Source organism: Phaethon aethereus (assembly GCF_964289735.1).
Source record: "Phaethon aethereus genome assembly, chromosome: Z".
NCBI classification, from domain to species: Eukaryota; Metazoa; Chordata; class Aves; order Phaethontiformes; family Phaethontidae; genus Phaethon; species Phaethon aethereus.
In genome coordinates, this window is record NC_138577.1 from 73497392 (window position 1) to 73524382 (window position 26991).

The window sequence follows — 26991 nt, forward strand, 5'->3', positions numbered from 1 at the left end:
GAGTGTCAGTCGGTGTCCCTGAAGCACTCTGAGGCTCAGGGGGCTCAGTCTGCCAGACTGCCAGCAGGGTTTTGCCGGGTCAGCTGTCAGTCTCACTTAACCCGTGAGTTACTGGTGCCCACCAACCCCTCTGCAGTCAGCTGGGGAACAGCACGGTTGGTACTGGCTGCCCGATGGTCGCTGCTCTTACTGACAGACAACGCTAAACCCTCCCACCATCACAGCTGCTGGCAGAGACAGGGTTACAGGGCAGCGCCAAGGAGGTTTCTTGCCAAGCTCATGGACTTGCCGCTCGTTAAGAAACACATCTAACTCTGAGGGAGGTTGGATGGTGCCCAGACCTGCTTGCCCATGCACTTCCACTGGCTTGATGATGGACATGAGGAAACTCCTTCCTCAGGAATGTGGAACAGCTCTGGGACAGGGCACCAGGGAGGTGAAGATCGCTGTCCTGGGCAGCTTTCAAGGCTCAGCAGGACAAAAGCACAGCTGACTTCACCTACTGCTGGCAACAGCCTTGCTCTGAGCAGGTCATTTGTCTGGAGACCTCCAGAAGGCCCTGCCACCAGCACCGCTGGGGCCCTGTGATTTGTTCAACAAACAAGTGGTCCTGGCCTTTTTTGCTTTGCAGAAAACACGTCGAAACAAGCTCCCCCGAGCTGACAGAAAACTACAGTTTACGCTTAGTCGCACCAGGTAAAGGCTGCCTGCAACCCTGTAAGGAGCATGAACCCAAATGCAGCCTGCGCTACCCCGCGGCACCTCTGCCAACGCCCGGCGGCTCTGCCTGCCGCTACCGCGGCCTGCGCCAAGCTGCAGCCACGGTTACCAGACGCGTTACCGGTGGTAACCGGGCAGCGGGCTGGAGAGCCAGCCAGAGGAGAGGGGTGCAAACTCGGGGACCAGCCCCGCGGCGGGGGGGTGCCGGGGCGGGGCGGCGGGCGGGTCCCGCCAGTGCTCCCCTCAGCGGCGGGCGGGGCGCGGGGCGCGGGGCCGCCCCCCGTCGGGGCGGAGCCGCCCCCGCCCCCGCCCCGTCCCCGTCCCCCCTCGGCGGCGCGGCGCGGCGCGGGCCGCGCTCCCCGCCAGCGCAGCGGCATGAAGGAGCCGTCGCTGCCCGGCACCTCGCTGCAGCGGGCCTGCCGCCTCCTCGTCGCCTTCTGCGCCCTCCACCTCTCGGCCACGCTGCTCTACTACCTGGCGGGCAGCGCCCTGGGGCCGCCGGGCAGCCCCGAGCCGCCGCCGCGCCGCCCGCCGCCCGCCAACCTCTCGCTGCCGCTCTCCCGCCCGCCGCCGCCGCCCGCCACCCGGCCCCGGCCCCCGCTCGCCTCGCCGCCGCCGCTGGGCCCGTGCCCCGAGCCTTCCCCGCTGCTCGGTGAGTGCCGCCCCGTCGGGGTCTGTGAGGGGGCGGGAGGGGCCCCGTCCCCTCCCGCTGCCCGCCGCCGCTCGTTGGGTCCTGGTGTCCCTCCGGGGTGCCCGTCCCCGCGGGGCGGGGGCCGGCGTGGAAGCAGCGCCCGGCGGAGCGGGATTGTGGGAGAATCCCCAGGGAGCCGGCGCTCGGGGCGCGGATGCTCTCGCAAGGCGGGGCAGCGGCGAGCGGAGCCCCGGCGCTTTCGGGGCGCGCGCCCACCCCGTAATGCTGAGTGTCGTTCTGGGTGCCGGAGGGGTTGGGTAATTTCCTCCGGGAACTCGACCCAAAAACGCTCTTCTTGCGCAATCTCACCGGAAGGGTCGGACGGGCTGTAGGTGCTCTCGCAGCCTTTTGTGCGCGGACCCGCTGGATGAGCGGCGGGGGCGTCACAAGGCGCCGTGGGGCAGCGTGACGAGAAGGGCTGCTCTGCACCCCAGCGTACGTGGTCCGGGGGTGCAGCGTCCGGATACGTGGCAGCCTGGCCTGCGGGCTTCGCCTACGCGGGAGCCCCGCTCCCCCCGGGACCGCCTGAGGTGCAGGGAGGCCGGCAGGCTGCTTGCGGGTTTGCAGCCCCGCCGGTGGCCAGATTTTTAGACGACCACCTGCCGCTGCTCCCATCCGCCACAGAGGTGGGGGCGAGGCGAAGCTCGGCTTCCTCCCTGCTCTCGCCCAACCTGCCCTTTGTAGCAGCAGCTCCCTGGGTAGGGCCTCGCTACCCTGACCCGCCGGCGTCCCTGCTTGACAGTCGCCTGGCCACAAGCCATTTTGGGTCCCGGGATCACCTCCCTCCTCGCCGGCGTGGCACGTTAGCGGGGGCAGCGTTATCCCCGGGGATCCCAGCGCGGGGGAGGAGGTTGTCGAGAAGCGACCTGTGGTTTTCAGTTCGCGAAACCGGACACAGAAATGCGCAGTTTCTCTCGGTGCTCGCTGGTCAGCTGTCTATGGATCGATGCATCTGAGCAACAAATGACTGGTTTGCTATTTTAGGAAGGCGGTTTTGAGGTCACTAAAAGGAACTGCTGTGTTTTTTTTGTTGTTGTTTTTGATTCGTATCTTTCACTTTTTCCCCCCCCAGATCACTTCAGGTTGAAAGCGACTGTGCAAGGCTGTCCTCGGGGGTGGATGTGGGAGCCCTTTATGAATATGGCTTTGCTTTAAATGGTCTCCACGTACCCTGATCCTCTCGGGAGTGAGTCATGTGCTTCTGAAATGCCTGGAGTTTAGAGAAATGCTCTTAGCGTCCCCAAGATTCAAATCGTTATCGGAGTTAGTGCTGAAGGATCAGCTAAAATATTTTATACCGTCTTCATACCATCTTCCGCGCAATTGGTGGAATCCGCCAGAGGCCAAATGAGGCTATAGGAGGAAGTTACGGATGTTCAGAGAGATACAAGGCCTTGCAGAAAGTAGCTCTTTACAAGGCAGTGGCAGGCAAATGGCTTCTAGCTGTGTTACCGTGGGTAGGTGTGGAGTGGTGCAGTCAGATGCAGACTGGCACCGTTACGTCTTCAAGGTCTGTAGCCAGCATGTAGGTTAGAAAGCTGGCGGGTATTTATTTGTTTATTTTCCCCCCTGCTCTTTCCATGTTTTGGTAGCAAACAGCATTCGTAAAACAATCCCATTGTGCCTCAGATGTTGGTCAGAGCTGAGTCTGCCCTGATCATGTATCGCTTGGGCCAGTGTGAGGGACGGAGTGGTGTACACACTGCAGGCATTTCTGACACTTAAGTTAGCCACATGGAATTAAAAAAACCCTCTTTGTGCATAAAGCTCCTTATCAGTACAAACGTAACAAGCAGGAACCAGCAAGGACCTTCCTGTGATCCTCACCTTTCCAAAGCCATGGAGAAGTGATCTGATGGGAACAGGTAGCTCCAGCTGTCCCGTTCCCTCAGTGTAAACCTAAATTTATTGAAATGCACCTCATATTTTTATTTTTTTCTTTTTTTTTTTTTTCTGTCCCCATCACCCTCCCCATCGTTTGGAAGCATGTGATGAATCACGCAAGCTATGTGTGACTGAGCTGCTCGGGCTTTTTGAACGGTCAAATAGCCAAGTACTCATTTCAGAGGCCCAGAGTTTTCTTTCTAGCAATGTTCAGAGAGAGTAGTTTACAATCCCTGCTCTCTGGCTCTGCAGCAAATGCATTAGCTGAATGAGGTTTAATCTCTACAAGAAGCTGCCAAATTTAAAATGCTTTTATGGTTCGCTTGCCTTTATTTATAATTTAAAAGCATAAGTCAGGGCTGGGGAAATAATACCATAATTCAACTTTGAATTAGAAGTCCTTAACAGCTATGAAATTCTCTAACACAAGGTAATATAAGCATTTTGGATTTATGCTCCAGTTTAGAGCTGTGTGCCAATGAATATCTTAAATGGAGTATCAAGAAGCAGAGCCTCCTTGCTGCAGTGAAATTTCAGCCTCTGAGAAACCTGAAAGCATGTAAATCCAGATATATCGTGCAGGTGTCCACTCCCAAACTGTTAATGTTCTTTAGGAGCTGTAGAACAATATTGTGGTGTGGGTTGTTTTTGTGTTTGTTTTTTAAAAAAGGTTAAAAAGTTGCTCTATAGAAGTAGTATATATGTTGGCCTAAGTGCTTTCAAAACAGTCAAATGCTTTTCTTCTATCTCACTACCTTGCTATGAGGCCTTTGTGTTTTGGTGATGGGGTAGTTAATGCCTGCTGCTTTAGGAGGGAGCACGGAAGGAAGCAGGTTCTTTGGCACAAAGATCCCTCTCCAAAAGAGCTCATTTTAAAGCAGCACTTATCTTACAGTGCCAGAAGTCTGTGGAGCAGAATCTCATGGACAGGCTTATCTGTATTTCAGGGACGTCATTTTCGAGCCCTGCCTGATCGAGAGCACATGTTGTTTGTGGCAGTTATTTTAGAATACAGCTGTATCCTAGGCCATTTTTGACCCTCATTTAGATACCAGGTGTGGCTGGTAAGGGATGGCAGACCGAAGAGATGTGTTCTTGCCCTCAGTCCCATGAGCATCTCATGGCAAAGATGACCCAAGCACACTAATCATGTTGCAGTCAGGTGTCTCGCTTTATAGCTTTTCACCTCCAGCTTTAAGTTTAGAAAACTGGCAACCCTGAACTCTAATACCTAAGGAATACTGACAAACCAAAAAAATCTAGGTTTATATATTAACTAGTGAACTGTCCAAAGCAGAAACCTCAAGAGATGTACTGCATCCAGCTCTGGAGCCCTCAGCACAGGAAAGACATGGACCTGTTGGAGCCGGTCCAGAGGAGGGACACAAATGAATGGAACAGCTCTCCTGTGAGGACAGGCTGAGAGAGTTGGAGTTGTTCAGCCTGGAGGAGAGCAGGCTCTGGGGAGACCTTACTGCAGCCTTCCAGTACTTAAAGGGGGCTTCTAAGAAAGATGGGGACAGACTTTTTAGCAGGGCCTATTGCAATGGGACAACGGGTAAAAAACAAGCAGTTTTAAACTAAAAGAGGGCAGACTTCCACTCGATCTAAAGAAGAAATTTTTCACACAGAGCGTGTTGAAACACTGGCACAGGTTGCCCAGAGAGGTGGTAGCTGCCCCATCTCTGAAAATGTCCAAGATCAGGTTGGACAGGGCTCTGAGCAACCTGATGTAGTTGAAGATATCCCTGCTTATTGCGGGGTGGTTGGACTAGATGACCTTTAAGGGTCCCTTCCAACCCAAACTATTCTATGATTCTGTTTTTCACTGACGTTTAAAAAGGAATACAGTTTCCAAATGGCTGTCTGCTGGGAGATCTTGAGCGTGCAAGAAAAACAACTCTTTCTTGGAGATGCCAGAGCTCTGGATAGAAACTGATGCTTCCCACTGTTAGCGAGGGAGGTTGAAAAAAATGAGGGTTGAGAGAAAGAAGGTCCTTTGGCCAGCTTGTGGGTGAGCAGCTGTCACTCGGTTGGAGGGGGAAGGACCCATGGCATGGGCTTTCTCTTCAGTGCACCACTTCTGATGCCTGTGTAGTCAGTGCAAGCAGTCGCTCTAAGCTGTGGGCGTTGCAGTAAGTTATGAGGGTATTCTGATGCTTTGAGGCTTGTTTGGAGGACACAAGAGGTAGCCTGTTAAATCGTTGGTGATGCTTACTGCCTGTATTTAGAGGTTATGTGCAGCCTGAGAGGTTGGTGAATTCACGAATAACCTAGTTTGAGGCCCTGTGTGGGCAGGGGCAGGGGCAGCTTTAGCACTGGCAGAATCCTAGCGGAGCGTAATTTGGGGCGAGAGAGTGAAAACCTAAGAGGTGCTGAAAACCCCATTTTTTAAGAAGACTTCTGGTGGTGACCATGCCAGAGGGGTTTGGTAGGTTTGGTATGCGTGGGGTCTGGTTCCTGTCACCTTGCCCACCTGCAGTCACGGGCTGTCGTCTCCATGTGGGGAGGTCTTGCCCCAGAAACTGGGGGCCTCTGAATCTGTGTGGTCACTTACAATACCAAGCAGTGGAGAAAACATTTGCTTTACACGCAGCATCTCCCCCTCCTCTCATCTGAACTTCCTATTGTCTGCTTTACTTTTTTTGTTTGTTTGGTTGGTTTTTTAACCTTTCTGATATAGCCACTCTCTCCGCTCCCTCCTGCCTCTCCCCCAGCCCAGGTGCTAGAGGCATTACTGTGCTCATGGCCGCAAGCTGGGGTTGTGCTGTGTCCGTCCGCTGCCTTGTTTCAAAAAAGTAAAACAGAAACTCAAAGAGAAGGGCATGGATGGGGCTGGGGGAGGGGGAGTTAACACGTGGACCAGTTTGTTCAAAGTTAGGCTCTCTTGGCCTCAAAAGAGAGGTTGAGAAACTGTGTTAAACTTCTCCAAATAATATGTTTAAGATGTTTGGCAGAGAGCAGATGCGCAGTCTTGGCAACATCGCCGACAGCTCCGCAGCTACCCGTGTGGTCGGGAGCATGTCATACCTCTGAAGCACAGGCTTTCTGGGCAGACGGGGAGCATCCTCTGTGGTGAGAGCATCCCTAGCATCCTCTTGTCTGGTCAAAGTGAAGGTCAAGGACTATTAATTGCGCTTGCAAACTAACTCAGAAAGGTACTGTGCCTTCCTGGAGAGCAGCTGTTTCAGGGAGACGGCGCAAGAGACAGGATGTGCTGCGGGGAAAAGGAAAGTTTTCTGTCTCATGCTTCTAGTGTTTTATAACGTGCTTGTTTCTCTGCCAACGTTGATCTGAAGCAACAGCTCGTTTCTTTGGAAATTGGGCCAAGTTTGTGTTTGGAAAGAGACAGATGCTTGCAGCTTCCCGAACTGCACTTGGATGCAGAATTCAGTTGAGCTCTCAACTTTCCTCCTCTAGTGTGGAGCTCCTTAGTCTGACTTCAGTCAGCAGATGGAGGACATTGTCGCTGTGTTGAGGCCCTACCCCAAAGCATAGTGTATTGGGGTGCATGGTCCTTAGCAGGGAGATGCTCTGGATCTGGTGGCCTCGTGAGCAAGCCTGAGGCGCTGGGCTGCTGAACTCCACCGCTCACCTCCTCTCCTTGCTGGTGGACCATCCTCTCCAGCCAGCATCCCGCAGCTACTGTTCCTCTCCTTCCCTCCTGTGGGGCAGGAGGTGTTTTGGTTGCAGAGGTTTGGGGGACAGAACTGGGCAGTCCACAGCAATGCTGCAGCGGTGGGGCCATTATTTGGGGTTTTTCTGCGAGGTGGATGGAGCAGTGTCAGTATGCAGCTCGACCCTGTCTCTCTGGGCTGAAGAAGGTCTCGCTGCTCAGCCCATCCGCACCGGGACGGTGTTCTCCTTTGTGCAAATTGGTGCCTGGAGCCCCTGCCTGCAAGGAGAGGTGCTTCGTGACCCAGGTGTGGATTAGCACCTCCAGATGCACAAGCAGTGGCCATGGCCGTCCGAGACGCTGGGGCATGGCAAACAGCCCTTCCAGCTGCCTCCTGGCTGCAGCTGAGCTGCAGGAGCTCGGGGCAGTCCCTGCAGATGTTTTTCTGAAAGAGGGCTGCTTTTGTCACCTCCCCTACTGCTGGTCCCCGGTCTGGGGTGTCACTGGGCTCGCTTTGAGGGCACTTACCTGCAAATGTGTTTTGCTGAAGCTAGAAGTGGCTCTGTAAAGAGTTTACGGGACAGGTTTCTGCAAACATGTGCGCTTGGGGGCAGCGGGGTTTCAGCAGTCATTTCCCCAAGCGTGCAATCCCCTGCTCCCATCCTTGCCTCCCACGCTCCCCGCTGCCGCTGCCAGCACCCCGTGCTTTCGGGGGTGCGCAAGCCCTGCATGAGTTTCGGCCAGCCAGATGCACCTCTGCCCCACCTGGAACACAGAGCTCACCCGCGCTACCTGGGGAGCGCCCCAGCCCCGGGGCAGCGCTGGGATCCAGGTGCAGCCACCGCCGGCGGGATGGGATGGGGCAGGGGGGCTGGGGGCTGCCTTGTGATTTGGGGCTGCCCCTGGCAGAGCCGTGTCCCTGGGATACCACTCAGCCCAGAGAGCTCCTGTCTGCCCATCCTGGCCTGTGGCAGGTGGGGGGGTTCCTGGCGGGGGGCAGCTCAGCCTGTTTCTGATGTGGGCCTCTCTGTTTGTTTGTTTTGAATTTGCTGTTTGAGGGCCTGGAATTTAATTTTGCGGCAGCAGTGAGCAGGGCTAATCGCATGCAGATTGCCCAGCTCAAAGGGAGACGGTTCAAAGCCGCTTCAGTGAGCGTTCGCTGGATTTGAGCCACCGATGAGGACTTTGCTTCTCTCCCAAAAGTACCTTCTCGTGGAAATTAGTCTTTTTCTTTTTTTTTTTAAAGACGCCATGTGCTAGTGTGAGATCTTGTGTTGGCATAGGCAGCGTTTGGGGTTGGATTAAGAAATTTTTTTCACTGGCTGTAGTTGCTCTGTTAATCATGCAAACCTGCCATCGTGCAGACCCAGTGTTGCCAGCGTGTGTAATGCATCGTCATTTTTTTCAGCCCGTTTTTCAACCCACAGTTGCAGTTGCCAGATGCTGTGTGAGCATGCCCAAGGCAGGGTATGTGCTGGTGTGGAAGGCTCAAGCCTTGTGTCGTCATAGCTGACATCTGTAAGGGTATATAACTTTTCAAGTGTAGATCAGCCAAAGAAAATGTACCTCAGTCCCTGGGACGGCTTTTTTTTCCTCACTGGGATATTTCTAGCCAGACCTCAGGATGGTTTTTTTTTTTTTTTTTTTTAAACACTCATGGGGGAGTGTGAGCTGCACATGGCAAGGGGCAGCAGCTGCCAGCTACTTTGCAAGGAGACAGAGATGTCCCTGTGGCCACTTTGGCCAGTGGGTTGCACACCAGGACAGGGGGCTGCCCAGAGGACCCAGCTGGGCGAGGGGCGCTGGGGCTGTCCCTTGTACCAGTCCTGTCCCCCCCCTCCCCACGCTGAACCGCAGTTCGAGTCTGGCTGGTGCCTCCTGTGTAGGTGCTGGCGCAGCTCTGAAGTTTAGCTGATTTTAATAGGAAATGCTTGCTTTGCTGAGCCGTGGGATGCAGCTACCTGCCTGCCCTGGAGCTGCCACCTGTGTCTGGGGGCTGGAGCGAGCCCTGCTCCACAGCCTGGGGTGGGGGGACTTGCCCCGTGTTTTCCGGGGTGGAGCTGGTTTTGTTTTTCCCAACCGGGGTTGACTTGGTGCAGCTGACAGGTCCTTCCCTTTTGTGCTGGGCCCCTGAAAAGAAAGGTGGTGTGGGGTTTTTTTTTGCAAGTTCTGCTTCTCTTTTCCAGCTTTCCTTTTGCATGAAGTTCGTCTGAGCATGGCAGTGTGGGTGTGCACGTGGCTTGGCGGCTGGCAGCAGTGCCCGGCTCTCAGCCGGGGAGATGGAAACATCCTTTTCTGTTCTGTTTGGGGAGAGATTTTTTCCAACCTCTCTGCTACACGCTTTTGCTTTCATTCTCACTAAATTAACTATCTGAGATGTGTGCCTGCTTAAGGAGCACAGGTGAATTTTGCCGTTTTTCTCTGTGAAGTGCTTGGGAAGGCAATTCAGTCTGCTGGATCACCTCTCCAAACCTGCCCAGCTGTCCTCCTTCTATTTTGGGCTGCACTGCCCTCCTGGGGAAGGGGTTTCCCCCTACCCATCCCATCCGAACCCCTTGGGGCTGCTGCCCCATGTTGTATCACCCGCTGCCACCTTCTTGGGTGGTACCTGTTCACAGCCCCTCTGGGGATGCAAGAGTACAATTCTGGCTCTGTGGGGCATTGCTCCTTGAGTTTTCCCAACACTTCAAGTACCTGTGGTTGAGGAAGGCTGGAGCAGCCTCTAGATTTATTTTAGCATCAGCAGGCTGAGCGGATTCTGGACATTTTACACCAGGGTCCTCTTGTTTGGGTTGGCAGGATGAGGACAGGGGGGACGCATGCTGGCAGCCTCCCGCGGCAAGAGGTTCAGCTTGTGGTGGTGAGCGTGGCCGCTGGGAAGCGGGGGGTGAGAAGACCCCCGGGCCCGCGGGCCTGCGGCTTGAGCGCTGCACTGCCTCCAGCTTTTTGCAAGCCTCGCCTCGCACTTGGTGTGAGAAGCTGCTTCCTGTTTGTGTGCATGGCGGCGGCCGCCCGGCATCTGTGCCTGCACGGTGCTCTTCCTGCGCACCTTCCCGTTGGGCAGAAGTGCTCTGAGGGCCGAGGGGCTCGGCTTTTTCATGCCTGTGCGTCTCTCTCTTACCCTACCATCGCCACCTAAAACCTCCTTTTACAGTCTCTGAAGCGATGCCGTGCTTTTGCGTCTTTTGCAAGCTTCGGGCAGTTGCTTATTCGTGTTTTTGAGGTTTTCTTTTGCTAAAAATGTGCAGTGGAGGTTTGTGAAGCTGCTCCATTGGAGCTTTGTAACGCTGAACCCAAAAGGTGTCTGCCTACAAACCCCAGGCTGCATGGGTGACCGGAGTTGTGAGTCCGCATAGCTCTGTCATGCTTGTCTGTTTTTAGCAGGGACTGGAAATAGAGTGTCTCCTATGTCAGGCGGTCACCTTGAACAGAGGCAGAAAAGATTGAGATGGAGTGAATCGGGCTGGAAATTTTACCTAGTAAACATGGAGAGGGATGCAGTTTTGGCTGGTGGGATAGCACTTGCAGCAAACTTCACACGGTTCTTGGCATCGGCAGCATCCTTGAGAGTCAGCATCCTTGGGAGACAACAGCCTTGGGGCTGCTGGCTACCCAGTCAAATTTCGGTCAAAATTATTTAAAATTGGCAACTGGGACTGTGACTCTGGTCACTGGTTGGAAAGCCTATGTTTGCAGATTTGGCTTTAGCCTCATCCTGCTTGGGAAGTGAACAGAAAGCATCAATTTGGAGCGGATGGTGTGTTGCTGTTGCTTTTGTCAGCCACGTGACTTTACAAAGTCTAGCTTGTTTTAGCTGTTCTGCATTTGAAAACAGCCTATTCAGGTTTTTTACGCTTTTGTACTCTTACTGATGCCAGCGAATGTATTAACTGGGTGATCGGTGTCAAGCCTGTCTCGGAAGCGGCTGCTTTGCTGTACATCTACAGGCCCGGGGCTGCCCGGGGTCTCCTCACCGAGGAGCATGTTAGCTATCTCGCTGGGAGCAGTCTGCCAGAAGGTGTGCTGCCTTTAAAACTGGTTTGGTTAACTGGAGGTTGCAGCAGCACAGATCACTTCTCACCAGTGTCCTTCAAGACCCTGAAACTCTTAAATCTCTGTTTTCCACAGCTGGTTTTTATCATGAATGCGTTTTCCTCTCCTGCCTTTTCCTTGCTGATGTTCCATCCTCCTGAAGGCAAACAGAGCAAGCGCTGGCAGGATGAGAGGTTCGTGTTTGGCCGGGGGGGCTGGTGCGTGCCAGCCTGCAAAAATCCCTGCTTGCAGTGTCCGAATGCTTGTGGCTGTCCTTGCCCAGCCACCAGCAGGAGATTTCCCTTGTAAATTCGCCTAAATGGCAAACTTTTGTTTCCTCCCCGCTTTATTCCGCGTGAGTGAGTGCAAGACATTAAAAGAGCCTTTGTCCTTAAACCAGAAAGCATCCCCTGGGCTGATGGGGCTTGCAGTTCTTCCTTGGGAGCAGCAACTGGGAGCAGAGCGCGCCGCAACTGGGAGCAGAGCGCGCATCCCGCCCCAGCAGGAAGGGGCTTGCTCGGCAGGACGGCAGCCACCCGGCGCCTGGGAGCGGGCCGGCTGGCAGGGCCCGGTGACGGGATGTGCTGCTTCCGCCCCGCTGCTTCCTGCAGCGTCCCGCCGGGCCTGTCCCGCTGCTGGTGTGGGGTGCGAGCGAGACAGGAAAATCAATTTCCTGGGCTGAGATGCCCAATGTAATCCCATTCTCCGGCCACGACTGGTTTAGTGACCCATGCCCAGCACAACACCTTTTTTGCTGCGTTCAAGGCACAAAAGCATAGCATCGTCCTAACTGTGAACGCCGGCCTCCTGACGGAGGTGATGCTGGGGGGCGGAGGGGTGGGCAGGGGGAAGCAGGCATGGAGGTGGGTCGAGGCCAGAGGCCCTTCTGGGAGAGCGCTCGTTGCGGTGGTGGGGAAGCGATAACCAAATTCGGAGGCAACGATGCGCTCTGCCCTCCCGCCCCTACTCCCCTCCCTGCTGTGGCGCCTGCCCCCTGCCTGTCCCACCGCCATGGGGGTGGCCATGCCTGGCCCCCGATCCTGCCACGGCCGAGCCCCGGTCCCAGTCATGCTGCTGCATGTTCCTTCCTGCCCCAGTTCCTCCCATTCTTGCCTCTTCCTCCCGCTGCAGAGCGCCCTTCCAGCTCTTCCCGCAAGCCGCTTTTCAGCCGGAGAGGCTTCTGCCCCAGCCGTGCAGCCGCAGGACAGGCAGCCGCAGGAGCCAGCTTGCGCCACGGGGCAGAGGGTGGGGAGCCGGGCCCACGTGTCAGGGGTGCAACTGGGAGCTGCGGAGTGCTGAGAGCATGGGCAGACTGGTCCCAGTGCCTGGGCTCTGAGAAGTCGCTGCCTTCTCCTTGCCTGAGAGGAAAACATGCAGATTTGCCCATTTCACCTGTGCAAAATGCAGAGATGGGGAGATCCGTTCGCATCATGCCCGTGATGCCGTTTTCGGCAAGGTCTTGCTGCCGCTGTGCAGGCAGCGAATGGGTAGCAAAGCTTCCTGGCTGCCTTGGGGGTACACTGAGCACCTCTGCCTTTTTGGCCAGTCTCCTTGCCATCTCCAGCCTGAGTGAGCACAGGTTTGTGGAGCAGCACAGCTGAACTGAAGTAGCTGCTTCTAGATAAATAAGCAGGGAATGAGCCCTGAGCCTGGAGCATTATTTTGGGTTTTTTTAGCAGTCACATGCTGGGGTATGCCCAATGTTGATTGTGACAGCCACTATCTTCTAGAGCTCCAAAAATCGCACCCCCTTCTCAAGGGGCTCCGTGAGTGCAGCACGCTGGCACATGCTGTGTGTGCCCTCAGAGGGGCCTGGGTGTCTCTCCAGCAAGTCCAGAGTGGAGATGGTAGCTCTGAGACGTGGGTGTGTGCGTGCACATACATGCGTGTGTTCACACCCGGACGGAGGAGACGGGGAGGGAACAGCAGCCGCATGTCGGAGGAGTGATCCCCAGCCCAGTGTTTATGGTGAAGACCTTCCGCATTACACGCGGGGGCCTCGGCATCCCCAGCTGCCACGCAGGTTTCGGTGGGAGCGGGGTGTGCGCGCAAGCCTGGTTTATTAGCTCAGCAGTGCTGGGGCAGGACGTGGCAGCACGAGGGGTCCTTCTGCAAGCAGCTACCACGCTCAGTAGGTTTTTGCAGCGAGTCTGTTCACCAGGGCTAGAGCATCTGGAAGAAAATGCTGCAGAAAGGCCAGCCTGGATGTTAAGAGAGGGCATCCACAAAAGGGCTGTGGTCAGTCAGCGATTCTGTCTTCAGGCCTGGACCCATGTACAGCTGTACAGGAGGGACCGCTTCGGAGCCGGCATGGCTGAGCGGAGAAGCCCTGGCAAGCCAAGAGCTCTCATGCAGACGCAGGAGCCAGTCTTGTAAAGTAGGTCTCGTCGGCCACAGCCGTGCCCGGGGCTGTCACTGCCCTCTCTCCTGGGGCCTGGCCTTGAGCAGCTCAGCGGCTGCCATCCTCGCTGGGGGGCTTCTCAGTTTTACACACCAGTTTTGACACTGATTATTTTGGTGGTTTCAAAACCTGCCGCTGTTGAAACCGTGTGCAGGAATTGCCAACCTGCATGCAAATCTGGATATGTTTTTTTTAGCAGTTCTAATACAGGGCTTTTGATAAATAATGGGCATGTCTACAGAACACTGAAAGTATCTATAAGAAAAAAACAGCAAGAAAGGGGGTTTTGTTCATTTTGCATGTGGCTAGCCTTGGCGTAAGTAATTACATTGGTAGGAGAGCAGGACTATTTTGAAGTGCCTAACTCTCGTGCTGTGTGTGGTGGATGAGAGCACAGAGGGCAGTGCTCTTCTCTAGGTTGGTTTAGTGGTGCACGTGCCGGTGGGAGCACAGCTGTTGGTTTGCCACACACACGGGAAGATTTTCAAGACTCATTTGGCATCAGTGACGTGGTCGGTGTCTGATACCAAGAGGCAGCAATGTTTGTGGGTTTGCTTTGAAACGGTGTTGTACGGTTGCTTTGGGTACGGCTTGTCCAAGCTTCAACACCTCCACATGCCGCTGATACAAAAAACCAAAACAAAAAAGGAACGTGTGTAAAGGATGTGTGCTCAGAGAAATACACTGTGTGTGCTAACACGCTTTGTGCTGTGCCTCTCCTCCAGTTGGTGCACTTCGTGTGGAGTTTTCCCAGCCTGTGAACCTGGAAGAAGTGGCGAGAATAAACCCAGAGGTCAAAGCAGGAGGTCGTTTTGCTCCAAAGGACTGTATAGCGCTTCAGAAAGTAGCAATAATCATACCATTCAGGAACCGAGAGGAGCACCTGAAGTACTGGCTCTATTACCTGCACCCAATTCTCCAAAGGCAGCAACTTGATTATGGAGTGTATGTTATCAACCAGGTAAGATGGTAAAGACACAGTGTTATAAAAACACTCTCATAACAGTTCCCATGTCCCCTAAAATAGCACCAAAAAAAAAAGTGAAAATGAACATGAGCGATTCTGCTTCAATGATTCTGATGGCAAACCTGTAGTTCCCTCCTCTGGTCAGACACAATTCACTCTGAAAAGCTTCTGCTTAAAACACCTGGTGAGAAGGAAAAAAAATCCCTAATAGCACCGCCAAATTTAATTTCCAAATGTTTCTTTTTCCCAGCTGCTGCAAGGAATTGCATACAGAAATCTTTAAGGTGGCAAGGTAGCATTAATGCTTAATTTGGCTGGGTGTGCCATAAAGCCATAGGATTTCACTTACTTTCTTGAGCAACTTCTGTTCATGTTAGTAATAGTGCACAAAGTGTCAGGATGGAGAAAGCAAAGATGTGGCAGTGGAGCAGGTGAGTGGTTGTCTTCAGGTGAATAGAACAGAAAAGAAACTGGTAGTGACAGGGGTTCTCTTCTTGGTTTTTTTCCCTCGATATCTGATGGCCTTAGACCTGTCTTTAAAAAAAAAAAGGCATGTTTCACTTCAAGCAAGCTGTCTTAATTTATACCGTAATGGTGGTTAAATAAGTGGGTGTTGTTCACACTTGGAAAAGCTTAAAACATGTAGGCATTTGCATGGGCTGCAGCGTGAAAGGGCAGACGCAGTTCTGAGAGCCCCAGCAGAGACCGCCGGCTGTCCAGTCTCACAGCACAGTTTCTCTCTTGCATATGTATTTATATTCTGTTTTCTCAGCTCTGTAAAAACTGAGATGAAATAACATGTTTCTTTAAGTGCAAATCCTTGAATTTGCAGATCAGATGATATGTTTGGGCATACCGAACACCATGAATATTGAAAAACGGTCACCCAAGTAGTAAATTTCCTCATAGAATTGGAAGTAAGGGGAGACCTTTTTCTAGAGAGAAAACCAATACTCCGTTACTGCTATTTCTCTTACTTTGCTCCTATTTCCAGGGTGTCAGAGATCTGGGCAAAAGTGATTTGTGGGGAATTAGCGGTAGCTCCCAAGCACAGCAGCGAAGATGCTCCAGTGTCTGCAGCCACCTGTGCTCGTGGGCTGGCGGCCGCGTTGCTGAGGGCGCAAGGCATTTCTGCAGCACACGGACTGGCACGCTGTGCCCTAAAATTAAGCCCTTTACGGAGGCTTTTCCTATGTAATGCAAAGAGCAGCTGGTGCCGCTGCAGTCTTGCAACGCAGGGCCAGCCCCAACCCTTCGTCCTTCAGACTGCGTTTCCTTGCACATGCAGCATTTGCCTGTGCAAGTTACTGGTGCCGCAAGGGTTGCTTGAGCCACGGTCCCCACCTGCACTGGAGCGCAGGTGGGTGAAGGTGGCAGAGCAGCATGCCTCCCTCTCCTGAGCGTGGCTCGGAAGTGAGGGTGCGGTGTGGCTTCCAGCAGCAGTCCTGTGGCAGGGGCTGCTGCTTTGCCAGCCAGGCGTAGCTCCACGGCCGGCTCTGCGGAGGGCAGCTAGAGCTGCCTGCCTGCAGCCCAGCGGCACCGCTGGTGGGTGAGCAGCTGTCTCCATCGCCCAGAGCCGGCCATGCAGCTGGAGCTGGTATTTCCCCATCAGTGGTGTTGGAGGGTAAGCGAGACACGTGATCACGTGCAGCCGCACCGGTGCCCATAAAGGCAGGCAGTGTCCGAAGCCCAGCTGGAGTTCCCGCTGCTGCTGCGATGGTGCATGCATGCTGGCTTGCATTGCCCTGCGTTGCTGGCTCCTCCTCTTCTCTGGTCCTGTCCTCCCGTGCTAGGGCTGTGGGGCTCTCTGTGCTCTAAAGTTAATCCTCACAAATATTATTGAAGCAAATGCTTTTTTCAGATGCATCCCTCGAGCAAAGCTGGAGCATGAGTGGCATCCAGTGCGCATGGTGTAGATCGGACATATCCACAGCAGTCAGATGTAGGTTAGCAAGTAAGACCACTCGATTTGTAAAAATAAACGTGCTCCTTCTGCATGCCTGTAACAAGCTGTGTCTGAAAGAGGCAGAGTGGTCAGTGGTAGTAAACCCACTGGATGCATCTCTCAAGGGTGAGTGGGAACACAGAATAGAGAGTTGCAGAAAATGTACTAATTCTGCCAGAAGTACAGTAGGAAAACGGTCTTATTTCTCTGCTATCTTGACAATTGCTTTTCTCTTTTTCTTGTCTGTCCTTCCCTTTGCATCTGCCCTCTTTTTTTTTTTATTTTATTTTTCCTTCTAGTGGGGAAATATTACCTTTACTTGTTAATCCTGTCTATAGCAAAGCAATCACTGAAGCAAGGAGAATTACTGTGTGATCTGGTTCTTACACGCTGCCTACGTGCTCTTCTGTGCTCCGCATCTCATAGAAAGAAAGAGGAGCGCTGAGCCCTGCTACTGCTGCACTGGTAATGTCAAACTTCTTCTTTTCAGCGCAATGTGTTTCCCTCACGAGTTCGTTGTGTCTCCACCATGCTGTTCTTGCATGCCTGAATGCCTCAGAGTAGGACTTGACTGAAGTTCGGGGGATGGTGTTTGTAAAATGTCCGGTGTCTAACAGGAGCCAGTGGAAAAAAAATGCTATGCTTCACCCCCACACCTCACCCCCTGCAAAACCCAAACCAGACGCGTGGAGTAGCAGTTGTAGGATCTTTCAGATAAATCTGAGATGAGGACACATGGCTGGGTGCTCTTTTTGTAGCACCCATTCGATGCCATGCAAGCTTGACTTCATCAAATGAGAAGGCGGCGGCGAATCGGTGGCGTCTCCCTCGGTGCTGCTCGCTGCTGCTGTTACCCACGTGCTCTCCAGTGCCTTCAGCCGTTGCCACCTGGGCGCTCAGGTCTGGAAATGAGTTTTCTCGCTGCCGCTCAGCCTGTGCAAATGCCCGTGCAGCCAAACCAAAGCTCAGGAAAGGGGATACGTAGCAAATTCCCTGAAAACTGTGCAGCTGCTCAGCTGTTTTCCACTGGCCCCTGGCGTTGCCTTCAACATCCATGGTAGCAGTTTCCCAGAGTGTGTGTGTATGAGTGTGGAGAGTGGTTGGGGGCATCACACTCATGTTATTTTGCAGGGGGTATCGGCACCCCCCAGGTATGTGGGCAGGAGGGAATTGTGCTTGGCTCCTGCTTACCCTCGCAGTGTTGGGGGGGACGAGTTTCCCCTTGTGGCTTCTCTCTCCTGCTGCCCCGATGCAATGGTGACGAGGCCTCAAAACACCCTCTGACAGAGAAACACCAAAGCGTCTCCTGGTGTCCCATGGGGCCCTGGAAATCTACTTCTACCTGCTGAAGTCCACTGGAGCGTGGACATGGTGTGTGTGGTTCATACTGTCTTGAGGGGTCCCTGACTTAGCTAGCAACCTCCTGTTGCAGTTGATGGCTCTCTCCTAGCTGGCCAGAAACACGTATCCTCACCATTACCTAACTGCGACCCAGTGAGTTTAGGATCCTGGTGAGAGAAGATGCAGTCACAGCTCCTCTACACTGCTGTGCTGTCTGCAGGAGGAATCACAGAGCTGCCTCCTACATGGAAGTGTGGGAGGCAGGATAAAATTGGGACAGATGGCTTCTTGCTGCCTTGCAAGCCCATTTGCTTAAGTGACAGTTCCAAAAATCTCAGTTTTATCTGTCTGGCACTAAAAAAATGTAGCATCCTTTGGTGGGTCTGGCTGAGCAAACCAGATTCAGCAAAGGTAAGGCATGGGAAGTAAAAGAACCTGGCTGGTTTTTTTGCTCGGGCTGATCATCTCCAGGTGTGAGAAGGAGTCAATGTTAGACCCTGCAGGACTGAGGCAGAAGGTGATCCCCTTTCAGCCGCTCTTTCATGGACCAGGGACTGGGCATAGACTTGGATGTTCTGGGAGGTACGTAGGGAGTAAAATCAGGAGCTGGAAACAGGTGCTGGGCACTAGCAATGAAATCAGACATGGGTTAAGTTTCAAGACAAGGAATCATAAGGAAAAAATTGTCAGAAAAAAAAATAGCAAAAATGTGCTTGGACTACATCTTTCCTGGTTGAAACCTAGGAAATAAGTGTGGCGGCTGCGCCTAGAGCTTAGCTGCATTGTCAAAGTGGCAGTCCCCTGCCTGCTGCCTGGCTCTTAAGGATGACACTCCTCTGTCTGAGCAAGTCCAAATGAATCCATTTCCAAATAACAGGGAGCCTCTGTGGGATGAGGAGCTGCCAAGCAGAGGCGAGGGATGGAGGCTTCTTCAGTTCTGCTTTATCTGCTCTCTGGCGGGTCACCTGTGGTACTGTGCCCTGCACTGACCTGTACGGGACAGCAGCATAGAAAGATTTCCAAAGTCTGCTTTTTTTTATTTGTTTTCTTTCAAAAAGTTGGGGATCAGTCAAAGATGGAATCCTGCAGCATATTTCTGAGTTTGGAGATATTTGAATCCCAGATACTACAAGCACGCCGGTGCTTTCACATTACCTAAAAAGCCAGAGCTTTCCGCAAAAAGCGAGACCTCTTGTCAGTCTTTTCTTCCCATATACACTGTAAAGCCCTGCATACGGCCTGGGACAGAAAAACTCCTGCCCTCAGAGAAGCCACAATCGATAATAGCATTGCAATGTTTGCTGCATGAGCTACCTGCTTTTTGTAAAGTTACTAAAAATGGCTTAGAGAAGGGTTTTTGTTTTCTTTTTTGGTTGCAATTTCCCCCTGGCCCCCAAGGTTCTTGGATTCCACAGCATGAAGCTGTGTGGCCATTTGGGAGGAGAGCGGCAGTGCCCATGTGAAGTGTTTGCCATGTGTCTGGTCCCTCTCCATGCACAGGGCCCCGGTGTGGGCTCTGCCGGGTGATCCGGTGGGTGAGGTGGTGGGAGGGGTCCCACGTGCTCTTGATCCATTGACTATGCTGTGCTTTGCTTTTTTTGGGGGAGAGGTTTAAAAATGCAGCTCCTCGTAGCATTGTTAATCCCTGTGTGTCAGCCAGAGGAGTTACAGGCTACCTGAAGGCATGGGTTAATTACCGCTGAGCCTCTGCTGGTGAGAAAATCAGTGTGCAGTGCCCTTTGCCTTGAAATTTCATGATGAAAAGAACAGCTGATGGGTGTGAAATGAGGACACTCTCCCAGACTGGGCCCAGTAGATTCTTTGAGGTGTGAGCACATTGCACTCTGCACCAGCACTGGGAAAAGTCCCCCTTGGGACTACGGAGCCGGGCCCAAGTTTGGTGCTGTGGGACCTGAGGAGCGCTTGGCAGCTGGGGCTGGGCAACCTCCTTCTCTGGGGGAGGAAAACCCGCTGATCCCACAGCCTCAGCCACTCCCTCTCCCCAGCCTCTTTGTTCAACTTGCCTTCCTTTTCCGCACTCAAGTTTTCACTGCTCTTGCTTATGCATGATGATGATCTTCCCACCACCTTAGTTATTGCGTGAACCCCTTTGTTTCGGGTGAGGATGCTGAGAATTTGCTCAGATCCTCCTCCGCGAAAGCTTACTCCTCCCTGTGAAGTCATTTATGCCCAAGGCAGGTGATGAATGCTTTTGAAAACCTTGGTTTGACACTTGCATCTTAAAACCTTCGTTTGAAAGGTGTTTGTGGCTGTTTTCAAGAACCTTCATTGGCTCTCCAGCTGCCAGTCCATTAACCAGTCTGGATTAAAGAGTTTCCAAACTCATTATTTATTAACGAGGCAAAGCCATTTGGGAGGAGGTGATACTTTTAAGCTGCTGCTATTTGGGCACAGTGTTTTATCTGTCCTTGAGTCGCTGTGTCCCATGCCAGGTGTGGGTACCACAGGGTGGGGGGTGGCTTTCAGGACGGGGGTGTCCTTTGGCTCAACACTGCTCCGAGGGTGTGGAGGCGGGAAGCTGGGATGTGGTAGAAGAGAAAGGGTTTGGCAGTCTTTGTTTCCAGGCTGGCAAAAAACTTCAGCCTCCATCAGCGATGCCTTATGAGCTCCCTTCAGCCTGCTCTGTTCTCCTGTGTAGGGTTTGGGTTTTGAAGCTGCTGATGCAGAGCTGGGTCCTGGAGTAAAGATCCTTACTCTCAAACCACCGGTATTCTCGTGTTTGTGGGTATGATCCTGTTGTTTTCTGAAAGTACTCAAGCAATTGGCGAGCCTGCACTTGTGCTCAAAGCCACGTGTGCTTTTGAAACGTTTCTGCCTGAGAGAAGCCAAACTGATTTCTCCTCGGGCGCCTCATAGCTCGGGGAGGAGAGTGGAGAGTTTCCTGCCCTGCTTTCTGCAGGTCCCTTTGTTAACTGCGCCTGCCCTGGGATAAATGTGCCCTGCTGCAGTGTCAGCTCTTTTCAAGTCCTTTCCATCATGGTGACAGCCCTCCTGGTTTCATTTTCCCAGCAAGGCCTCTGGGACGGATGGTGGGTCATACTGTGCTCTGGCTGGCAGAGGAACAGCAAAGAAGGGGCTGTGCACTGCGGCACACGTCAGTGTCCGGCGTGGGAACCGTAGCCCTTGCAGGAAGCAGCTCACACCGTCTACTGCCATCCAGTAAACAAGGCTGGGTGTCACTGCCACGTGCCGAACCTGCAGCACCCTTTCCAGGGAGCGGGGAGCATTTTGCTCCCACACGTGCATGACTGCCCAGGGCTTGGCACGGGAGCGGGAGCGAGCGGCAGAGCAGCAGACCTTAGCTCCTGGTGCCACTCTGTGCTTTGCAAATGGAGTCTGGCACATGTCCACTCGTACTGCTGAGCAGAGGGTGCACCACAGTCCCGCAGCTGTGTTGTGGCAGAGCTCAGGAAGAGGGTGCCGAAATCCTGGCCACAGAAAGGTTTTGGTCCATGGTCCTTGTCCTGGCTGTAAGCCAAAGCACTGCCAAGGTTTCTCGCTGTAGCAAGGGTTCCTTCTTCCAGAGGAGCTCGTCTCTCTTTGCTTTTCTCCACTGCTCTGGGAAGCCCCAGCTGCTTGCCCCGGCAGTCTGTAAACTTTTATCACAAAATTCAATCCCAAAATGGCTGTGCGTGGGGTGGGACAGGGGGGCCACTCAGCATCAAGCCTGCCCTCTTGGAGCCTCCCACCAAGAGAGGGGAGCTGAGCCAGGTCTAGCCATTCCCCAGCCGCTTCGGCTGCCCCCGCGGTTCACAGCTGGCTCAGATGCTGTCACCCCACAGGCAGCGTTCCGGGGGGGCTTACTGCAGATGTCCTGTGGGTGCTGCAGAGGGAGTGCTCGGGCTCCAGCTCAGTCCATCACAGGCATGCCAACCCAATGTGGTGACACCAGCGTACGGTGACAGGTAAGAAACTGCTGATGTCAACTGCTAAGTTTAAAGTCCCTTAACTGTTTTTCTTTGTTTTTAAATTAGGATGGAGAAGAAGAATTTAACCGTGCTAAACTGCTGAATATAGGATTCGCAGAGGCTTTGAAAGAGTATGACTATGATTGCTTTGTGTTTAGTGATGTAGACCTTATCCCAATGGATGACAGAAACACCTACAAATGTTACAGCCAGCCACGGCACCTCTCTGTATCCATGGATAAATTTGGATTTCGGTGAGACACCTTTTGGAAGGGCATTTTGTTCCTGGTATCACCGTTAGCCTAGCAGGCCAGGCGCAGCATTGCACATCCCCACCCACCATTGAAAGCCTGGGAAAATGTCTCTGGCAAAAGCCTGTCTTGGCATGCACATCCCTGCAGGGAGCGGGTGGCTGCGAGTGGGATCGGCTGGAGGGGAGGAAGGGGGGGAAACACAGCCGAGCAGTTTATTGAAATTCACAGCTTCTGGAAACTGAAACATAGGGCGAGGAGAAATGAAGAGCCTGTCGTTTTGCAGATGCCCACATATCCCTTCTTGTGTTTCAGGCTGGAAGCTGGAAGACAGCTAATGTTTCCACCCAGTCTGAAAAGTGAGACACTCTCGCACAGTAAAAATTATGCGCAGCTTTAAAAAGACTGCATCAGGCACTATTTTAAGAACAAAATGAAATATTTTTGGCTGTTTGATTTCAGGCCACTGAGGAACCTGCCCTGGTGCCTCAGAGCAACAGAAAACAAAATGCCTTTTGGCATACATTTGGGTTCAGCAAGCTGCTGCAAACAAAAACGTGTCTTGCTTTTCTTTTTTTTTTTTCTGTCCCAAATCCCCAAGGGGGACTTTAAAAGCTCATCTATAAAGTGAAAACTGGTCATGACCCCATGGTGGCCAAGAGTGATAAAGATACAGCAGTATTGTTGGTGGTAGGGCCCCTGCATGTCTCCAGTCCAGACCCAAGCCCTGCTCGGAGGAGGACTGTCACCAGCAGTGCAGCAGCTGCAGTTTTTTCTTGCAGCTAGGAGAAGCTTAGCAGAAATGCAGGCCCCAGGGGTTTCTTCTGCTTGCTGAAGCAGAGACAGGGTCTGTGGTAGGTCCTGGTGATCCCTGCATGGGCCCTGTCCTGGTTCTGTGGGTCTGAATTTCTTCTGTGCACAACCCCCTCATGAATCGTCCCCTGTTTCAGGTGGGAGCTGGTTGGCTTTGTACATGCAAGTTCGTGCTGCTGGCTCACTTTTGGGCTGCGAGCTTTCCTTTGGGGCACTGGGGAGCATGGAGGTGAGCAGTGGAGCTGCAGGAAGGCTCTGTGGCACCTCTGATGCCTCGCTGAGCTTTTGCCACTCCCGGAGAATGCATGTCACCCATATGTCCTTTGGCGAAGTGGTGTGCACCTCACCAGCCTGTCCTTTGAGGACAGTGTACTTCTTAGTGAAAGGCTGCAGCCACTGCCAGTTGCAAAATACTTCGCAGCTATATTTGGGACTGAGCCCACCAGCTCCCTTTGCGTCAGCTGAGTCCAGGGCACCAAAACGCATGCTGCTCCCTGCTGCTCCCTGCTGCAGGGAGGTGCTGGCTTGCCATGGGCTGGGATGAAGGGCAGCAGCAAGCCTTTGTCGGGTGGGCAAGCTGCTCCTTGGCTGGCACCTCTACTCCTCTTCTAATGGCCTTTTCTTCCTGCTTCCAGGTTGCCTTACAATCAGTATTTTGGAGGTGTGTCTGCCTTGAGCAAAGAGCAGTTCACAAAGATCAACGGGTTCCCAAACAATTACTGGGGCTGGGGTGGCGAAGATGATGACATTTATAACAGGTAAACAAATCACAGAATCATAGAGTCACTAAGATTGGAAAAGACCTTTAAATCATCAAGTCCAACCATCAACACAACACCACCCTGCCCACTAAACCATGTCCCAAAGTGCCACCTCTACACATTTTTTGAACACCTCCAGTGATGGTGACTCCACCACCTCCCTGTGCAGCCTGTTCCAATGCTTGACCACTCTTTCAGTGAAGAAATTTTTCCTAATATCCAATCTCAACCTGCCCTTGGCAGTCTTTTCACCCTGACTGTGGGAGCCTCCCCTCTGTGTGGGGGACAGAGGTGGCACGTGGGTGACCTGCTGGCTCAGCGAAAGCATGTTGCTGCTGGCACCCCATTTCGCAGCTCCCAAGGTGTGCTGGGGAGTGGGTCTGGCTGGAAAAATCCCATCCCTGGCCCACACGCCCATCACTCATTCACCATGCAGCCTTGCAAGCATCCACAACAGTGCACGCTGGGTCTCCCAGCACTCCCAGCACTGGCCAAAGGAAAGAGAATCAGGGTACGTGGCAGGGTGGCAAAGACCTTGACCCACCTAGTCCAGTGCAGCCTAAATCTTGCCTGGATCTGCAGCCTGGTAGTGGATCCCTTTGTTCCTGGGAGAGCTTTGTCAGGCTGTAAGTGACTCTAAATAATGTGGTGAGCCATTGCTTCCTGCCCAGAAGGAAGCTGAGCAAGGAGGAAGGTTGGATGTGGGGTTGTGCCACCTCGCAGCTTTCTGTCCCCAGGGGAGTCACTGTGAGAAATCATCTTGGTGAGCTTGGAGTTGGGAAGCCCTCTTCATGTTTCTTGATGGCAAACTACTCTATGTGGTCTTTTCTTTGGGCTTTCTGAGCTCTTCTGGGCTTCAGGAAGGGTCTTCCTAAAAGTGCTTATACCTTCCTGAGGTTTTGCACTTCTGTTTAATAAACAAAGTAAAGGACAACCTTCTAGTGGGGCAGGGCGTTCAGATCAAGGTGGTAGTCCTCTCTTTTTGGGGAACTCAGGTTCTGAGGAGCAGAAGATGCTGTAAAGAAATGAAAAGGGAGATGCAAAGAGGAAGAAATCGGGTACTTTTTCAGCATTAGTGTCCATGAACTGCAGGTGCCTTGCAGAGAGCATGGAAAGACAGGCTACCCCTGTGGGGGGGTAGCTACCCAGTGGGTCGCAGCTGGGACCATTGTGGCTTTGACCATGTGTGTCCCCCATGCTGCTTCACCACCATTCACTTTGGTTTCTGCCAGCACTGCAGCTTTCACATCTGGAAAAGTGAATGCTCTTCTGGCTCCTTTCCAGATGGGTTAAAAAAAATAGAATGCTCCCATTAAAACTACAGTCTAGAGCCTGGAGCAAGGTTAATGCAGGCATTGGGTGTTGGAGGAGCTGGTGATGCAGGTGAGGGTGCAGTGAATTAGCAAATTCTTGGTGTTGGCAGGGGGAGGTTTCTTATTGCCATGCTGACGTGCCCTGGTGGAAAGGGACTGGCTTTCCACCCTTTTGGTGTTAGCAAGCCTGCATATGCACTAGTGGCATCCTCAATGAAAAGAAAAAAAAACCCAAACAAACAAAAAAAAACGCAAACCAGGCAAAACCCCAAAAACCAATGGTCATTTGTGGAAGATGTGGCAAAGCGTCCCACATCCGTTGCTTGTCATGGGTGTTTAATGTACTTGCTTTTTAACAGGCTGGTGTTTAAAGGCATGGGGATATCCCGTCCAGATGCCGTCATTGGGAAGTGCAGAATGATTCGGCATTCCCGGGACAGGAAGAACGAACCGAACCCTGAGAGGTGCGTCTCCCCCGTCCCGCAGCAGATTCCAGGGGTGCTGCTTGCCCTTGCTGCTCTGGCTGCTTGGCTTCCCCTTTGCCGTGCGAAAAGCCCGGTCACAGAAAGCCTGTGGCCACCTCCTCCCTTGCACTGTAAGCTGACCCCTTCCCCTCACCAGTTTATTACCTTATTACTGACCTTCCTACCCAAGATTTCACTATGGCACAAACCCCTCTCGCTTTTTTTTTTTCCCCTATTCTTAAACGCAGCAAATTAAGCTCCGAGCAATTGTTTCCAGCTTTGGCATACAAAACTTGTGCTTTAGTGCAGAGCTGGAAAAGGACCTGTGTGATTTAAAAGCTTGGCTGCTTTTTCCTGGCTAAAATCTGACCCTAAAGGGATGCCTTTGCCCACTGCTCAGGCTGGCCAAATCTGAGAGTCTATGGTACTGATACTCAGGTTGTTCTTAAAACACCGGAGATGCCGCCTGAGAGGCTATGAAAATGTCATGCGAAGTTCGGGTTGTTTAAACATTTTTTTTTTCCTCTTTTCTTCTTTGTTACATCTTTCCCCCCCCCCCCCCCCCCCCCGCCCCTTCCGCAGGTTTGACCGAATTGCTCACACAAGGGAGACAATGAGCTCAGATGGCTTAAATACACTATCCTACAAGGTGTTAAGAACTGACAAGTACCCTCTGTATACAAAGATCACAGTGGATATTGGCTCGCCAAATAGCTAACATCACAGGCACAGGAGAGACCTTGCCTGTGTTGCCCAGGACATCTGCCTCACTGATGCTTTCTATCTGCTGGTTTTATAACAGTTGCAATGAACAAACAAAAAAAAAAGGCCTCTTTTGTCATGCCAAAGCGTCTCCACATTGGTTGGACAAGTGCTTTTTTTCTTGTTGGGGTTTTTTTTTAATTCCAAACTTGACTTTACACAACTTTCTAGCTCTCCGTTGTTTTTTAAGTCCAGAAACTGTACATAAGAGTTGTAAATATTTACTTTGCCAGAAAATGTTGAATCTGATCTATTTGCTGCAGTGCTCCCCATGTTGACTTAATTGCTAGACACAAATTTTACTGATTACAACAGTGATGCATCAGCAATTACTGCCCATGATATTTTGATATGTTAAATGAGGTGGATGAAAACATCCCTTTTAAGTAATTTCTGGTTTTACTTCATGAAGGACTGTAAAATGCTGCTAAAATTGTACAAGTTTACGCTTTGCATTAGATTATTTTTTTAATGGAGACAATACAATTTCTTTTTTCATAGTGACCAAAACAGACATCTTCTCTGTGTGCAGAGCAAGTGTTGAACAATCAAGTCTGGATTCAATGAATGTCATTATTTCTTTTGGTCTCCAAGGAGGCTTTGAGTGAATTGAGCCAGAGTTTGCCAGAATTTGCCAGTGAGCTCTCTGCATAGCGTGTGAGCAACACAGATCACATCTGCAAAACGCACTGGCTTCAGATAACCTTACTCTGGATGTGGTATTGACTTTTTGCCTCAGCACAACACCTGGCAGTTTGCGGGGGGGTGGTTTTGGGTTTTTTTTCCCTGAAATAAAGATGAATGAATTTAATTGCGCGATGAAATTATGGCCTTAAAATTTGCTGACGTGTTAACAGTGGTAGAAAGTTACCATGCTGTTTAAACATTGTCTGAAGCTTCTTAAACCAAAATTTTTCTTGCAAGGTCATGCATAAAACTTGAATTCCTTTATTACTTTTGTTGTTGTAACATTTTAATAACTTTTTAATGTAATTTGTATATCATAAGCAGTATATTTAATACCAGATTAAACTAGGGTGCAGCATAATAGGATATGATTCAAGGCCTCCTTTATCTTCAGAGCAGTAGGCTTTTTATGTG

General features: G+C 52.3%; 1 protein-coding gene across 1 annotated transcript; it reads left to right on the plus strand.

Annotated features, from left to right (window-relative positions):
- Nucleotides 1-1095: 1095 nt before the first annotated feature.
- Nucleotides 1096-25846, plus strand: B4GALT1 (beta-1,4-galactosyltransferase 1; the record flags this gene model as incomplete). Its single annotated transcript, XM_082013420.1, has 6 exons — nucleotides 1096-1372; nucleotides 14070-14305; nucleotides 21593-21780; nucleotides 23226-23348; nucleotides 25024-25128; nucleotides 25711-25846. The coding sequence occupies 6 exons, from the start codon at nucleotides 1096-1098 to the stop codon at nucleotides 25844-25846; spliced, it is 1065 nt and encodes a 354-aa protein (XP_081869546.1).
- Between the last annotated feature and the right edge of the window lie 1145 nt (nucleotides 25847-26991).